The 18,007-nt window shown below is 46.1% G+C and overlaps 1 protein-coding gene across 2 annotated transcripts in view; it reads right to left on the bottom strand.

Moving 5' to 3' along the window:
* Positions 1 to 18,007, bottom strand: part of stk3 (serine/threonine kinase 3 (STE20 homolog, yeast)) — a 417,867-nt gene that overhangs the window by 351,990 nt on the left and 47,870 nt on the right. For both annotated transcript variants that reach the window (XM_078541121.1, XM_078541122.1), the window contains one exon: positions 13,295 to 13,409. In XM_078541121.1, the coding sequence (XP_078397247.1) occupies positions 13,295 to 13,409 (115 nt within the window). The remainder of the gene's footprint in view (positions 1 to 13,294; positions 13,410 to 18,007) is intronic.

Below are 18,007 nucleotides of genomic sequence, written 5' to 3'. Positions count from 1 at the left end.
ATTTTGATTGTTGGGATGTGAGCAAAGCTGGCATTTATGCCCAATCCTAGTTGGTGTGTGTTTATTACATGCTCAAAGTGCAGAAATTAACACGTTCTCAAGTTATTTAACATGTTCACTCTTGAATTTGTCATTTTTATGGGGATGAGGGAGACAGATTATAGTAATTGCAATGTGATGTCTATTATTGTTTTATGTTGTAATAGGTGATTATGGTGTAATAGAGCTATTTCAGTGGGAGCAAAATAAATGACAAAGAACAGGAAAAAAAATTGTCAACGGACACAATCAGTGCCAGATATGAATGTTTTTTTCAATTCGACCATCAGGTTAAAAATAACAAAACCCACAGAGTGGTGATATAGAACTTCAATCCTTATGGTTGAACTTGATTAAAAAAACACCAAGAAGATGGAGATATAAATAAAAAACAAAGCTATCAATAAACTTGCAAAGTTAAGGAAACATGAAGACAGTTAATTGAATCTCAGTGACATTTGTCCTGGAAGTTGGGATATACCTCAACTGCAGTATGTAATTTGTGTATAAGTACCATCCAATTAATCTGTGAAACCCAGGAATATTTAATTACCAAGTATGAATTACATAAGGACAGGCAACATTATGTTTCTGCATAGAAAAAATGATTTTGTTGTGTTACAAGGGGAATGGAATTTTGTAACAAGATTGTGGGCTGGGGTTGGGGGTGCGGGGTTGGGTGGGGTGGGGTGGGTTGCTGTCAAAAGCAAAAAGGTTCAGAACCCACACAACATATAGAAGGCAACATAATGCATTACACTAAACTTCTTCAAATATGAAACTATAGTCACATCACATTGAAATTACTATCATCTGTCTCTCTCGTCCCCATAAAAATGACAAGATTCTCATCCTCATTTTCAACTCCCTTTGCCAGCCCTCCAAGATCTCTGCACTACTCCAATTCTGGTCTCTTGTGCATCCTCGCTTTTTATTGCTCCACCATTGGTGCCCATTGTTTCAAATGCCCAAGCCCCAAGCTCTGGAATTCACTCTCTAGACCTCTCCATCTCTCTATCTCTCTCTCTTCCTTTAATATGTTCCTTAAAACTTTGCTCTTTAATGAAATTTTTAATAACTTGGCCTAGTATCTCTTCACAGAAAGTTAAAAGACATGCATTTAAATGACACCTTTCACCACTGCTGGACATCCCAAAGCGCTGTGCAATATTTTTCGAGAGTAGTCACCGTTGTAGCGTCAAAAGCGCAGCATCCAATCTGCAAGCTCCCACAAACACCAATGCAATAATGACCAGATGTTTTATGTGATGTTGACTGAGGAATAAGTGTTGGCCAGGCCATAGCTGGGAGTGAGTCATGAGTGCCAGGGCGTTTCCACATACCAGTGGGCCTGCATGTCTGGGGGCCAAACTGCCTCAGATTTTCTCCGAATCTTTTGTGTGGGACCGCAAGGGACCCAATTTCTGTGAGTCGCCAAAAGGAGGCACACCTGAGGGTTTGCCAATGGAGATGCTGTGTGCTGACTGGGAGACACGTGTGGCTCTCTTTCTTACGCTGCTGCTAATCAGAGGTGTAGGCTCTAAACAAGCAGCAAACTAGCACACAGAAGCGTAAAGCATGCCAACTCACTTTATCCACACACTAGACGCATCACATCTACCTGTTGGACACACTTGTCAGCTCTAAGGCGCAAGTCTGGGCAAAATTTATGGAAACCCTGGGCTGCCCGAACATCAGGGTCCTCTCGACCTCCCCAGTTGAGTCCAAAGGAATGCAATGCACTATGTTTGGCACCAGCTTGTTTCCAGCAGCAGCTGCTGGAAAGATGACATATGTAGAACTCAGTCTGCCTTTGGGCCCCAGATTTTTTGTCAGGGTTTACTCCCTTAGCTTTCAACTCTCCCAAAATATCCACAAAGCAGTGAAGCTATTTGCCCATTGATAGGAGTTTCGACAAGACGCTGGGGATAATTCCCCTGCTTTTCTTTGAAATATATCCAACCAAGAGGGTAGATGGTGCCTCGGTTTAATGTCTCATCCGAAAGAAGCATCTGCGACAGTGCAGCACTCTCTCAATTCTGCAATGCTCAAGTTTTGGAGTGGGGCTTGAACCTAAAACCTTCTGAATCAGAGGCAAGAAAGCTAATCAATGAGCCACAGTTGACATTTATATGTCTTGGGAGCCAAATTGTATCTCATAACACTCCAGTGGAGAGAACATTTTACTCTCTTGAACATCCGATATAAATGCAAACAGTTTTTGTTGTACAAAAATAATTTTGAGATGCATCTGACAGGCATGACAAGATTTTATGCAAATGCAGGGTCTCTTTTGTATAAAAGGATGTTTGCCCACTGAATGAACTGGTGCTTGTGGCAGTTGAAGGAAGGGGTAACACTATTAGGGAGTTTTTCTAAAAATCAATTCAAGAGGTATGATAAGACTCAGTCTGGAAACTCACCGAGTGGGGAAGCATGTGAACAAGCTGTGCACTATCGTTCCTGGAACTGCATGTTGCTATGCCGAAGTTATCCACCGGTAAGACTTGCATTATGTTTTATGGACAAGAAAAAGGGACTTGCATTTATGTAGTGCCTTTCACAATCCCAAGAAGTCCCAAAATGCTTTATGGCCAACAAACTACTTTTTGAAGTGCAGTCCTAAAAGACACAGCTGCTAGACTGGGTCTGCAGCAGGTGGTCAAGGAACCAATAAGAGGGAAAAACATACTTGACCTCATCCTCACCAACCCACCTGCCGCAGGTGCATCTGTCCATGACAGTATTGGTAAGAATGACCACTGCACAGTCGTAGTGGAGACAACGTCCTGTCTTCACATTGAGAATACCCTCCATCACGTTGTGTGGCACAACCACCATGCTAAATGGGATAGATTTCGAACAGATCTAGGAACTCAAGACTGGGCGTCCATGAGGCACTGTGGGCCATGAGCAGCAGCAGAATTGTACTCGGACACAATTTGTAACCTCATGGCCTGGCATATCCCTCACTACCATTACCATCAAGCCAGGATTTCAGCCCTGGTTCAATGAAGAATGCAGGAAAGCATGCCAGGTATGCCTAAAAATCAGGTGTCAACCTGGTGAAGCTATAACACAGGACTACTTGTGTGCTAAACAGCATAAGCAGCAAGTGATAGACAGGGCTAAGTGATCCCACAACCAACGGATCAGGTGTAGGCTCTGCAGTCCTGCCACATCCAGTCGTAAATGGTGGTGGACAATTAAACAACTCACTGGAGGAGGAGGCTCCACAAATATCCCCATCTTCGGTGATGGAAGAGCCCAGCACATCAGTGCAATAGTTAAGGCTGAAGCATTTGCTACGATCTTCAGCCAGCAATGCTGAGGGGATGATCCATCTCAGCCTCCTCTGGAGATCCCCAGCATCACAGATGCCAGTCTTCAGCCAATTCGATTCATTCCACGTGATATCAAGGGCTGAATTTTCTGGTTGTGGGGCGGGGGGGGGGCGGAGCGGGAGCAAACGGACCCGATCGCCAACCGTGATCAGGTCCGCGCCACCATTTTACACGGGAGGGCCAATTAAGGCCCACCCAGTGTAATGCGCGACTCCTGAGGATAATGGGAGTGGGCGGGCGGTGGCAGGAGTGCACTGTCCGTCGGGTCCAATGGCGACCCGGCAGTCCGTTTATCTGAAGCACTGGCAGCCTTTGCAAGGCTGCTCACAATGGCAAGTTGATTACTGTAATTACGTGGTCTTTGGCTAGTTTGCATTGGCAAACTATATTTTTTTCAGATACATAATTCCCTGAAAGTGGCGTCACAGATAGACAGGGTTGTAAAGAAAGCTTTTGGCACACTGGTCTTCATAAATCAAAGTATTGAGTATAGGAGTTGGGATGTTATGGTGAGGTTGTATAAGACATTGGTGAGGCCAACTTTGGAGTATTGTGTGCAGTTCTGGTCGCCTAACTACAGGAAGGATATAAGTAAGATTGAGAGAGTGCAGAGAAGATTCACTAGGATGTTGCCGGGTCTTAAGGAGTTGAGTTACAGGGAAAGATTAAACAGATTAGGACTTTATTCCTTGGAGCGTAGAAGAATGAGGGGAGATTTGATAGAAGTTTACAAAATTATGAGGGGTATAGACAGAGTAAATGCGAGTAGGCTCTTTCCACTTAGATTAGGAGAGATAAACACGAGAGGACATGGCTTTAGGGTGAAAGGGTAAAGGTTTAAGGGGAACATTAGGGGGAACTTCTTCACTCAGAGTGGTGGGAGTGTGGAGCGAGCTACCATCTGACGTGGTAAATACGGGCTCACTCTTAAGTTTTAAGAATAAATTGGATAGATACATGGATGGGAGAGGTCTGGAGGGTTATGGACTAGGTGCAGGTCAATGGGACTAGGGGAATAATATTTCGGCACAGACTAGAAGGGCCAAATGGCCTGTTTTCTGTGCTGTAGTGTTCTTTGGTTCTATGGAAGGACCGACCAGAGGGCTTCTGGTGAGCAAGCCAGTCCGGAGGGTAGGCCAGCAGAGCAGGTGAGGCTGGAGGGTAGGGCAGCGGGACAGGCCAGGCCAGAGGGCAGGGCGGGGGGCCAGTTTGCCCCTCGTTTTTCAGATGACTGCCTTGCTGCCCTCCTCCAGGAGATGGCAGTACGGCGGGAGATGCTGGTTCCCCAGGATGGGAGGAGGCCCCCCCCAGATGACGAAACGTGCCCGATGGTGGAGGTAGTGAGCTCCCGTGAGGTAGTGCAGGCGCGCCTGGATCCAGCGTCACAAGCGCTTCAACGACTTGTTGCGCTCTGGCAGGGTGAGTACCATGTTTGTTGGCATTGGTCATGTAACCCAGCAGGTCACCTTACTCCCCCTGTTACCCGCCCCCCCCAAAGTCTGAGTGTAGTAACTGCATTGAATCTGGGGGGGGGGATGTGGTGGAGCCAGCCTAGCATCTTTGAGAGACTGTTCAGCAGCAGCAGGGTAGGGAGGCACCGGAGCCCTGATATATCCCACTCTGGTTGGGGTGGGCCGTGCACGAAGAGTGTCCATGTGCAATTTTCACTAATCAATGCTCGTCTCTCATTTTCAGGAGAAGAATGCTCCTAATGCGGCAGAGCATGCGAGGATTGGCGGCAACCAGGCGCAGATTGCCATCCTTAGCTGCTTCGAGCAGGAGGCCCTGGATCTGGAGAGGCGCCATGCGCCCAGGTCCGCTGGTGTCGGTGAGGCTGGGGTGCCACGGCCAGGTGTTTATGCCCAACAGTGAAGTCAGCATTGTTCTCCCAGCAGCCATAGCACTGCTAAATGTTAATTGATTTAATTTTGCAACATGGCTTGACCATTGGTTATGGAAGGATGAGCGCATGACCACCCTGGGGACAGGGATGCACTTTGACATTGTGTCACGTTGACTGATCCACTGTGCTTGTTCTTCCTTTCAGCATCATCGGAGCACGGCCGGGAGGAGCAGCAGCAGAGGCCCCCTCTCACACCTGAGGAGCCTGAAGTTTCACCAGCGTCACACCATTCCTGCGAGGCAGGCGCGAGCGCAAATACTAGCACCTCGGCGGGATAGTTTAGGCATCAACTTTCCCAGCTTGGTGCCAATCCATCAGCTAGGGTCCCGGGGCACAGTGGTGAGGGCACTTCACAGTCGCTGGAGGAGCTGGCAGAGACAGAGTGTCCATGGCGACAGCAGTCAGATGGCTGCAGGGAACCAGACGCATGCTCAGTCAGTGCCTGATGATGTGCCTCTGGAATCGTCCACGACGCAGCGGGTGCAGGAAATGCAGCCGGGTGTGCGGGAGCTTCTGGGGGAGATGCATGAGGCTATGCTTGGCTTGGTCTCCATGGTGGAGTCGTCTACGCGGACGATCGTCAAAGCAATGAGCCACATGTCCGAGCAACATGTGTCCTCCATGGACAGAGTGGCAACTCTCGTGGCTACTCCAGGAGACGCGACAGGGTTTCCTGGGGATGCACTCTGACCAGCAAGCCCTCACGTCAGCGTTGACCTCAGCTGGTCAGTGCCATTGTGGAAGATAGTTTAGGCATCAACTTTCCCAGCTTGGTGCCAATCCATCCACGGTGAGCAGGGAGGTCCAAAGCGAGCTCGCGTTGGTGCAGCAGCTGCCTGGCGTCTCTGCGGGCTCCTCTCAGAGTGCTCCGGATGAGAGCGGCAGCTCCTCCACCCCTCTCCCAGGTGACCGTATCATCCAGTGAGGCTGCGACGACTGGTGGGGGGGGGGATGCCAGCTGTGGAACTGGCAGTTCCGTCCTAGGCAAGACCAGCACTGGCTCCTCGGGCCAGAGGACAACCAAGATCAGAGGCCAACAGGACAGCACAGTCAGCAGGCTGTCTCAGATGCCACTCCAAGCGATGGGGCAGCACCAAGACGTAGTACCCGCAAACAAAAACATAAAGGTGCCTTAGGCACACCACGGGTTTTTCACTGGTGCTTTTGTGTTGGCCCAAGACAAGGTCCTTCTGATTTGCTTTGTTTTGTAACACTATTCTCTCTTTTTTTGGAATAAGTTGGTTTGCTTGACATATTGAAATTCAGATATGTCACCATATCTGAGGGTGCCTAATTTCTTCTGCATGTGTATGGTTTCCAAAACTGTAATGAGTGCTTTGCTGGACATTCAGCTTTATTAACAAGGCCCTTAGTGCCTGTTCCTAACCTGGCAGATTTTGTACTTGGGTGTCAAGTATCAAGCCGACAGTCCAGGCTTGTCCTGGTGGTCCATCTGCAGTGTGCTAGCTGACGGTTCGTTGGATTAAAGCCTCCCAGGTGTCCCTGCTTCCCTGGAGTATGCCCAGGTCAGCGTCTACCCCCTCAGAATTTCCCTGTGCATGCTCATCCTCGGACTCACTGCTGGATTCAGACATCTTAATCGTCCACTGCGCCCCACCTCCCCTTTTCCAGCGCCAGATTGTGGAGAGTGCAGCATGCAACCACTATCAGCGACACACGACCTGGGGGTACTGGAGTGCACCCCCGAGAGGTCCAGGCATCGGAAGCACATCTTGGGAAGACCGATGGTTCTCTCCACCACAGCCCTTGTGGAGGCGTGGCACCTATTGCACCGCTGTTCAGCTTCTGTTCTTGGATGGCGGAGAGGCGTCATGAGCCACCTTCTGAGGGTATAGCCCTTGTCACCCAGCAGCCAGCCATCAAGCCAGGCTGGAGCACTGAAGAGCCCCGGCACCTGGGAGTGTCTAAGGATGTAGGTGTCATGGGAGCTGCCTGGGTACCTTGCACAGAGTTGTAAAATCAGCATCCTGTGATCACACACTATCGGCACGTTCATGGAGTGGAAGCCCTTCCTGTTGACAAAGGCACCGGGCTCACCTGCTGGCGCCTTGCTGGCCACATGTGTGCAGTCTATTGTACCCTGGATGTGGGGTAAGCCAGCAATCACCGCGAAGCCTCTGGCTCACTGGGTCTGGCTTGCCTGGTCCCAACAGTAGTGGATGAAGATCAATGCATGCCTGAACAGAGTGTCTGTAACCTGCTTGTTACAAATGTGGACAGCTGATTGGCAGACACCGCAAAGATCACCCACCGACCCCTGGAAGGAGCCAGAGGCACAGAAGTCGAGGGCAGCTGTGATCTTCAGAGCCACTGGCATGGGGTGTCCACCCACGCAGTTCGTGGAGATCTCAGGCCCAATCATGGCAGATATAGTTGACTGTCTCCCTTGAGGGAAGGAGCCTCCTTCAACACTGCACCTCAGACATATTGAGATAGCTGCTTCGCCGCCTGTATACCCTGGCAGCAGGATAGTGGCATCTTCTGCGGCCCCTTCCGCCTTAGACTACCTCTTGGCCCTGCGCCCCTTGTGCCTGCGCCTGTCCTCCCAAGGGTGGCTACCTGGAGGCTGAATGTGCACTTCTGGCCTCCTCCCCCTTCTAGCCCTCCCTCCCTCCTCAGAGGAGCTGCCTCCAGTGGACAGTTCAGCTCCCATTCCCAGGCTAAGGGAAGGCGTCCTGAAACATGCAGGCCCAGAAAAGATTCCTCACTGCAGAGTGCTGACCTGAAGGTTAAGAGTCCAGACATTGCAGCTGGCATGCGTTTTGAAGTACTGCAGATCACACAGGCAAGTTTCAAAAACTTTCATAAATAAATACTTGACATGCACACTCGCAACTCCAGTGAGCCCTCTTATCCCACCCGTGAATGAGGTTTATACAAATGTGCCCCACCTGCCTGCCCGTTGCGCCTGTGCGCCAACCCAAAGATTGCACGGGAGTCAATTGGGAGTCAAGGGCCTTAAATGACCCGTTAATTAATGGCGGGCGCGCATCGGACATCAACGCATGCCTGTCTAGCGAAATATCACGATGGCACACGGTGACGTCAGGACGCTCGCCCAACGTCACCGAGCATCATTTTATGCACGGATGTGCGGGGCCCACCCCCCGGACGTCAATGGGGAAATTCTGTCCCAAGAAGCGGCTGAAAGCACTGGATAGTGCAAAGGCTACGAGCCCTGACAATATTCCGGCAATAGTACTGAAGACTTGTGCTCCAGAACTTGCCACGCCCCTAGCCAAGTTGTTCCAATATCTTAGGGGTTACCATTGATCAGAAACTGAACTGGGCTAGCCATATAAATACTGTGGCTACAAGAGCAGGTCACAGGCTAGGAGAAGGGCGACGAGTAATCGACCTCCTGACTCCCCAAAGCCTGTCCACCATCTATAAGACACAAGTCTAGAGTGTAATGGAATACTCCCCACTTGCCTGGATGTGTGCAGCTCCCACAACACTCAAGAAGCTTGACACTGTCCAGGACAAAGCAGCCTGCTTGATCGGCACCACATCCACAAACATTCACTCCCTCCACCACCAACACACAGTAGCAGCAGTGTGTACCATCTACAAGATGCACTGCAGGAATTCACCAAGGCTCCTTCGACAACACCTTCCATACTCATGATCACTACGATCTAGAAGGGCAAGGGCAGCAGATAGATGGGAAAACCACCACCTAGAAGTACCCCTCCAAGTCACTCACTATTCTGACTTGGAAATATATCGCCATTCCTTCACTGTCACTGGGTCAACATCCTGAAACTCCTTCCCTAACAGCACTGTGGGTGTACCTACACCACATGGACTGTAGCGGTTCAAGAAGGCAGCTCACCACCACTTTCTCAAGGGCAACTAAGGATGGGCAATAAATGCTGGCCCAGCCAGCGAAGCCCACACCTCATAAATAGAACCATAGAACACTACAGCACAGAAAAACAGGCCATTCGGCCCTTCTAGTCTGTGCCGGAATATTATTCCCCTAGTCCCATTGACCTACACCCAATCCATAACCCTCCAGACCTCTCCCATCCATCTATCTATCCAATTTATTCTTAAAACTTAAGAGTGAGCCCGCATTTACGTAAGATGGCAGCTCGTTCCACACTCCCACCACTCTCAGTGAAGAAGTTCCCCCTAATGTTCCCCTTAAACCTTTACCCTTTCACCCTAAAGCCATGTCCTCTCGTGTTTATCTCTCCTAATCTAAGTGGAAAGAGCCTACTCGCTTTTACTCTGTCTATACCCCTCATAATTTTGTAAACTTCTATCAAATCTCCCCTCATTCTTCTACGCTCCAAGGAATAAAGTCCTAACCTGTTTAATCTTTCCCTGTAACTCAACTCCTGAAGACCCGGCAACATCCTAGTAAATCTTCTCCGCACTCTCTCAATCCTACTGATATCCTTCCTGTAGTTAGGCGACCAGAACTGCACACAATACTCCAAAGTTGGCCTCACCAATGTCTTATACAACCTCACCATAACATCCCAACTCCTATACTCAATACTTTGATTTATGAAGGCCAGTGTGCCAAAAGCTTTCTTTACAACCCTGTCTACCTGTGACGCCACTTTCAGGGAATTATGTACCTGAACTCCCAGATCCCTTTGTTCCTCCGCACTCCTCAGTGCCCTATCATTTACTGTGTATGTCCTATCTTGGTTTGTCCTTCCAAAATGCAACACCTCACACTTTTCTGCATTAAATTCCATCTGCCATTTTCTGGCCCATTTTTCCAGTTGGTCCAGATCCCTCTGCAAGCTTTGAAAGCCTTCTTCACTGTCCACAACGCCTTACCAATCTTAGTGTCATCAGCAAACTTGCTGATCCAATTTACCACATTATCATCCAGATCATTGATATAGATAACAAACAACAATGGTCCCAGCACAGGTCCCTGAGGCACACCACTAGTCACAGGCCTCCAGTCTGAGAAGCAATCATCCACTACCACTCTCTGTCTTCTCCCACACAGCCAATTTCAAATCCAGTTTACAACCTCTCCATGGATACCAAGTGTCTGAACCTTCTGAACTAACCTCCCATGTGGGACTTTGTCAAAGGCCTTAGTAAAGTCCATGTAGACAACATCCACAGTCTTTCCTTCATCTACTTTCTTGGTAACCTCCTAGAAAAACTCTACAAGGTTCGTTAAACACGACCTACCACGCACAAAGCCATGCTGACTATCCTTAATCAGCCCTTGGCTGTCCAAATAATTGTATATCCGATCTCTCAGAACACCTTCCAATAATTTACCTACTACTGACGTCAGGCTCACTGGCCTGTAATTACCTGGTTTACTTTTGGAGCCTTTTTTAAACAACGGAACAACATGAGCTACCCTCCAATCTTCCGTCACCTCACCCGTGGCCAAGGACATTTTAAATATTTCTGCCAGGGCCCCTGCAATTTCTACACTAGTCTCCCTCAAGGTCCGAGGGAATATCATGTCAGGCCCAGGGAATTTATCTACCTTTATTCGCTGTAAGGCAGCAAGCACCTCCTCCCCTTTAATCCCTATTTGTTCCATGACACTACTGCTTGTTTCCCTTCCTTCCTTATACACTATGCCAGTTTCCTGAGTAAATACTGATGCAAAAAAACTGTTTAAGATCTCCCATCTCGTGAGGCTCCACACATAGACGACCACTCTGATCTTCAAGGGGACCAATTGTGTCCCTTACTATCCTTTTACTCTTAATATACTTGTAGAAACCCTTCGGGTTTACCTTCACATTATCTGCCAAAGCAACTTCATGTCTTCTTTTTGCCTTCCTGATTTCCTTCTTTAGTTTTTTTTTACATTTTCTATACTCTACAAGTACCTCATTTGCTCCTTGTTGCCTATACCTGCTATACACCTCTCTCTTCTTCTTAACTAGATCACCAATATCCCTTGAAAACCAAGGTTCCCTATGCCTGTTAACTTTGCCTTTAATCCTGACAGGGACATGCAAACTCTGCACTCTCAAAATTTCGCCTTTGAATGCCTTCCACTTACTGAACACATCCTTGCCAGAAAACAACTTATCCCAATCCACTCTTCCCAGATCCTTTCTCATTTCCACAAAATTGGCCTTTCTCCAATTTAGAATCTCAACTCGAGGACCAGACCTATCCTTATCCATAATTAACTTAAAACTAATGACATTGTGGTCACTGGACCCAAAATGTTCGCCTACACATACTTCTGTCACCTGACCTGTCTGATTCCCTAATAGGAGATCAAGTATCCTCTCTCATTGGTACCTCTATATATTGATTTAGAAAACTTTCCTGAACACATTTGACAAACTCCAAGCCATCCAGCCCTTTTACAGTATGGGAGTCCCAGTCAATAGGTGGAAAGTTAAAATCTCCTACTATCACAACTTTCTGTTTCTTACATTAGTCTGCTATCTCGTTACAGATTTGCTCCTCCAATTCTCTTTGACTATTGGGCGGTCTATAATACAACCCTATTAGTGTGGTCACACCTTTCCCGTTCCTCAGCTCCACCCATATGGCCTCTGTAGATGAGCCCTCCAGGCTGTCCTGTCTACGGACAGCTGTGATATTTTCCCTGACTAGCAATGCCACTCCTCCCCCTTTCATCCCTCCCCCTCTATCACGTCTGAAACAACGAAACCCTGGAACATTGAGCTGCCAGTCCTGTCCCTCCTGCAACCAAGTCTCACTAATAGCAATAATGTCGTAATCCCACGTGCCAATCCACGCCCGAAGCTCATCTGCCTTTCCGACAATACTCCTTGCATTGAAACAGTTGCACCTGAGAACATTTCTATCACGTACAAACCTTTGATTTCTGTCTATACATGCATTCCTCACTTGACCTTTATCCTCCTCCACCTCACTATCTGCTCTAACACTCTGGTTCCTCTCCCCCTGCAAATCTAGTTTAAACCCCCCCCGGAGCAGCACTAGCAAACCTACCCGCATAAATGAATAAAAAGAAAGTCTCTGTTGTAATTTACAAGACACAATACCCACTTGCACACAGCAAGCTTCCACAAACAGTAATTTGATGTTGACCATATAATCTGCTTTGGTGACATTATCTGTGGATAAACATTAGCCAGGACACCTGCTTCAAAATAGTGCAGTGGGATCTTTTACATCCACCTGAGAAAGCATGAGCTGCCTCAGTTTAAAGTCTCATCCAAAATACAGCATCGCCGACCGAGCAACACTTGCTCAGTTCTTCCAATGTTTTGTGTTAAATCTCTGGAGTGGGACTTGAACCCACAAACTTTCAAATCAGAGGTGAGTGCGCTACTAACTGAGCTGCAGGCGACACTGACTAACATGCATAACTGAAGCTAAGGCGTTGAATGTTATTAATTCAGCTTCCTGGGGCTGTCAAGCTGACCCTCCAAGGCAGTAATCCCTGTGCAGCTTTCAGCACTTACTCATTTTTTAAAAGTTCTTTTCTTTCTGTCAGAAACAAGATACCATTAAGACCAAACAAAATCCTTTGCGATAGATTTTAAAAGGGGGTAGAAGCGACAAGAATAATTTCTCAAAATTGCAGAATGACCTAAATAAATTTTTGATTTACGAACAAAACCTCCACAAAATGTTTGTAGTATGTAACTAATATGTAATGGCAAATACAAATCAGAAGAGGGCACTGTAATATTGAATATTTCTCAGGCTTTCAGTGAGGCCACATTAAAAAAATCTTGATTTTTTAAAACCATCTTGATCGCATCACAGCTGTAAATGCTAATCGACTAAAATAAAACAGCAATCATCCAGCACATATCCAGTGTGCAAGTTATTTAAATGGTGGATATAAAGAACATTCTTCCATGTCAGAACAGGTGATTTAATATACATTAATCCAAAAATGTCATTCTGCAAAACACAAGTTGAAACAAATATTTTCACATTTCTCACTCAGGTCACAACTTCTTTAAATGATCTGCATAGGGAAAAGAATACTCCATTTCAATTACATTAATAAATTTGGTGCACTTACAGTTTTGTTTCGTAGTCGGATAATATCAGAAACAGATCCAGCTCCACAATATTCCATAACTATCCAGAGGTCAGTATTTTTAAAATAGCTGCCATAGTAATTCACTACATAAGCACTGGGGAGAAAAAAGCACAAAATAAGAGTTAAAAATCGTAATTTTCCCATCATTCGCACAAATGTTCCGGAACTCCATTTTAGATGAGCCATAAATAGCTGAGATAGCCAGTCATAGTCCCACCCCCTTCTAGCCCCTCAACAGCTTTGTCCACAGTACTATTGACCCATCAGATATTCCCCTGCATTAAAGAACAAATACAAGAGTTTCACACAATGCTATTCAATCTTCTGCATAGAACATGGTCCAGATAACATCTATATAAAAGCAAAAAAACTGCAGATGCTAGAAACCTGAAGTAAAAACAGAAAATTGTGGAAATACCCAGCAGGGCAGGCAGTACCTCTTGAGAGAGAAACAGAGTTAGCACTTTGGGTTGTGACGACCTATCATCAGGACTGGGAAAAATTAGAGATGTAACTGTTTTAAGGAAAATACGTAAGTTGGGAAAGCGGGGTGGGTTGGAAAAGATCCAAGGGGAAGTTCTGTGAAAGCGTGGAAGACGAGAGATTAAATGACAAAATACATGATGGTGCAAGGCAAAATGGAGGGTGGTAATGGGAGAAGTAAAAAGATGTCTCCAGAGGAGGTGTTAATGGGGAAATGCAGAAGCATTACCAACAGCTGCCATGAAAAAGCAGACAAAAAAGTTAGTAGGTAGTACAATTCAAAGTTGTCAAACTTTCAATGCTGATCCTGAAAGGCTGTATGTAAGGCCTAATTGAAAGATGAGGTGTGGTTGCTCAGTTTACTTTGAGTTTTATTGGGACAGTTCAGGAGGCTGAGGTCAGAGTGTTAGTGAAGTGGAGAAATAAAATGGTAGGTGACAGGAAACTCAGGGTCACACTTGTGAGTTGAATGGAGGAGCTCTACAAAGCCATCTCCCAATCTGCATTCAGTCTCACCAATGTAGAGAAGATCGCAGCGTGTGCAGCTAATACTGAAAGAATTACAAATAAATCGCTGTTTCACCTGGAAGGAGTGCTTGGGGTCTTGGGCACTGAGAACAGAGGATGTAGAAGGGCAAATGCTAAAAGGTAGCATCTCATGCACTTACATGGGAAAGTGTCACGGAGCTGGATGGGGGTGTTCAGGGTGACTGATGAATGGGCTGGAGTCTTGCAGAGGGAACGGTACCTTCAGAATGGTGAAAGGGGAGGAGAGACATGTTTGGCATCGGCTTCACTCTGGAAGTGGCAGAAATGGCAGAGAACAGTGTGTTGAATGTGGAGGCTGGTGGGGAGGAAGGTGACAACAGGGGAACCCTATAGTGGCTCTTGGAGTGGGGGGGCATCCTCAGTGGAGGAAAAAGAAAAACATATCAGAAATGCAGTTATGGAGGTTGCATCATTAGAACAGATAAAATATCAACTACTCTGGTATATTGTTTAATGTTACAATGATAGTTTAGATATTGGTTCGCAGGCAGCAACTTTAAAGTTTATTTAATATAGAACAAAGTCTAATTTACTACAGCCATTTAGTTAATCACATACAAGTTAATGCACGTACAGTTTCTAGTTCATCTCACATTGATTAAAAGAAAACAAGGATCATTTATTTTAAATGTATTATTACTGGATGGGCATATTTCAAAATTAGCTTAGAGTAGTCTGAAAACACATTGTAAGGTAATCAGCACATGCAACTTGACATAAATGGACCCATCCATTGTGTAAGTATAATTGTGAGTGCCATAAAAACACAGAATGTAGATCTGATGTTAGTGCTAACATTGTGCTTTCAAAGTGAGCTACTGGTCTGTAACCACTGAGGAATTAAGGTTAGCTTTTTAAAAAATAAATTCTGGTCCCAAGAGGCATAGTCATTTGGAACATCCATTTCAGTGAACAGAATTGTACTAGGTTGCACATTTTTAATGAATGGGACCCATATGTTATTTAAAAAATAGTAAGGACGATCCAAAGTGCATACAGAACCATTTCAGTGGGGTCAGTCCCAAAGACCCTTTGCCATGTTATCCCAGTGGGACTATTGGCTGACTTCCAGAAGAGACGGATGCACCTGCATCTATTACATAATCAAAATTTTAAGAAAATACCTTCAGGTGGATTAATTTGTACGATGTTGGATAATCCTAGCAGACAGATGGCTGAATAATAGTACTGACTAAGGATTTGATTGTGTGAAATATTACATTCCAGAATGAGACAATATGAAGACAGGAACAGAGTACATGGAATTAAGTGTCTGACTTCTTATATGCTCAAAAACATATGTTAGAAATAGCAGAGCTGAGATTATTGAAAGAACATACATGAGAAATGCAACATTTTCAACTGGCTTTGCTTTCCTACTTAAATAAAATGCACACATCTCTTTGCCTATTGACCTGTCAGGAAATTTGTCGCTATATATACCAAAAGCTCAAAAAGCCTCTATTTTCAGTATTATTTTATGTAGGTTACACAATAAAGAAATGAATTTTTATGTTGCTGGACTCTTGTAGCTGGGAAAGTATCCCAAACATGGCAATTCTTAAAATTTAATTTGCATTTATCAAGGAGAGGATATTAATGTTGGGCAATAGAACACTTTCCCATTTCAAATATTCATGAACCTAACTTCACAGAATCACAGCGTAGTTACAGCACCGAAGGCCATTCGACCCATTGTGTCCTTGCCAGCTCTCTGCAAGAACAACTCAAACACACCCACACACCTGCCTTTTCACCATCACCCTACAATTTTTTTTTCCAGACAACTAACCAATTCCCTTTGAAGGCCACAACTGAAGTTTTCTCCATCACATTCTCAGGCTGTACAGTCCAGGTTCTGGGCACTCGCCACACGAAAGGTTTTTCCTCCTGTCACCACTGGTTCTTTTGCAAATCTCCTTGAATTAACCCTTCCGCCAATGGGAACACTTTCTCCTGATCTACTTTACCTAGGCCCCTCATGATTTTGAACACCTCTATCAAATCTCCTCTTCAGCCTTTTCTCCTCCAAGCAGAACAATCCACCTTAGCCAATCAATCCACGTAACTAAAGTCTCTTAACCCCAGAAACATTATAGCTTTTCTGGACCCTCGCCAGTGCCTTCACGTTATTCCTAAAGAGTAGTGCCCAGAATTGGACAAAATGCTACAGTTATGGTTGAGCCTGTATTTTATAAAGGTTTACCTTAACTTCCCAGCTGTACACTATGGGAGGGATTTTCCACACCCGCCCACCGCCGGGATCTTCCGGTCCCGCCGCAAGTCAATGGACTTCTGGCTGGGGCGCCACCTCGCCCGTGGCGGGTCCCACCCACAACGGGACTGGAAAATCCTGGCCCATGGCTCTGTTTATCAGGTCCAAGATCTCGTATGCCTTATTAACTGCCTTTCTCAACCTGCCCTGCAACCTTCAATGCTTTGTGCACATATATAACCCCAGGTACCCCTAGTGAATAAGAACACAAAGTGGAGACAACAAGCTCAGGGTGCGATGAGGAACGGTTCCTAACTTGGGAATTTGGTCTAGGCGAGATATCTCAGTTACGTTTTTCAAGCTGTAATTTAGATTAACAGTCAGACTCTGAGTTAGAGCCTTATAACAGCCAGCTAGTTAAAATCAAAAGCAAAATACACTGTATGCTGGAAATCTGAAATAGGAACAAAAAAAAAAAGCTGGGAAAATACATCAGGTCAGGCAGCATCTGTGGGCAGAAACTGAGTTAACATTTCATCAGAATTGAAGATAGAAAGAAATGTAAGAGTTTTTAAGAGAGTGGAAGGTTGTTGGGGGGGGGGGGGGGGTGGAAGAACAAAAGAGAAAGTCTGTGAGAGACTGGGGGCCAAGGGAGATTAATTAACAAAAGATTTCCTGATGCAACAGCCAAAGAGAGTGGTAATGGATATTAAAGAAAAGTTGTAAAGAAACGAAGGTTGTATCCAAATGTGAGGTGAACTGTTACATAAAGACCATCTGAATTCAACATGAAGAGATAAAGAAAGAAACAAGATGAAGACTGACCTGGCAAAACAAAAAAAGGGGAAAATAAATACACAAAACATGATGGAGGCAGAGGTTATGAGCTAAAGTTGTTGAACTCAATGTTGAGTGGCTGCTTTTGCTGTCAACTCCATGCATGCATAGATGTACTGTTTTACTCTGTGACATCATTGCGAGCAACAGAGTAGGCATTGGTCAGGGGCAGAGATGTTTATCAAACAGTTATTGAAAACAGTGACTTAAAAAGCCTCACCTACTCCAAATCAGTGGGGAGGAGGGGAGAAATGGAGCTGGGGATCGGATGGGGAGGCTTCTGATCCGCCCAGTGATGGCCACAATTCCAGATTACAACCTCACCTCCATATCCTGCATTTGCAGCTCTGGGGCTTCTTCTGGTTGGATGTTGTTCAAATCCCAAAGTCGTTCACCCAGTTTCTGAGCCCCGTGGTGGGCGGGCAGTCAGGGTGTGGCCTCCCCACAGTTTCAGAATCTCCTGCTCTAAAGCCTCTTCCCCTTAACTGGGCCTGTCACCAGGAAGAAGCCCCAGAGCTGCAAATGCGGGACATGGCAGCTGTAATCCAAATTGTGCCATCACTGGGTGGATCAGAAACCTCCCCTCTCGATTCCCAGAAACCGCAGGG

The sequence above is a fragment of the Cetorhinus maximus genome, chromosome 4 (genome assembly GCF_964194155.1).
Source record: "Cetorhinus maximus chromosome 4, sCetMax3.hap1.1, whole genome shotgun sequence".
Taxonomy (NCBI): Eukaryota; Metazoa; Chordata; class Chondrichthyes; order Lamniformes; family Cetorhinidae; genus Cetorhinus; species Cetorhinus maximus.
Note: the sequence above shows the minus strand (reverse complement) of the source record. Positions and strands in the feature narration are given on the sequence as shown.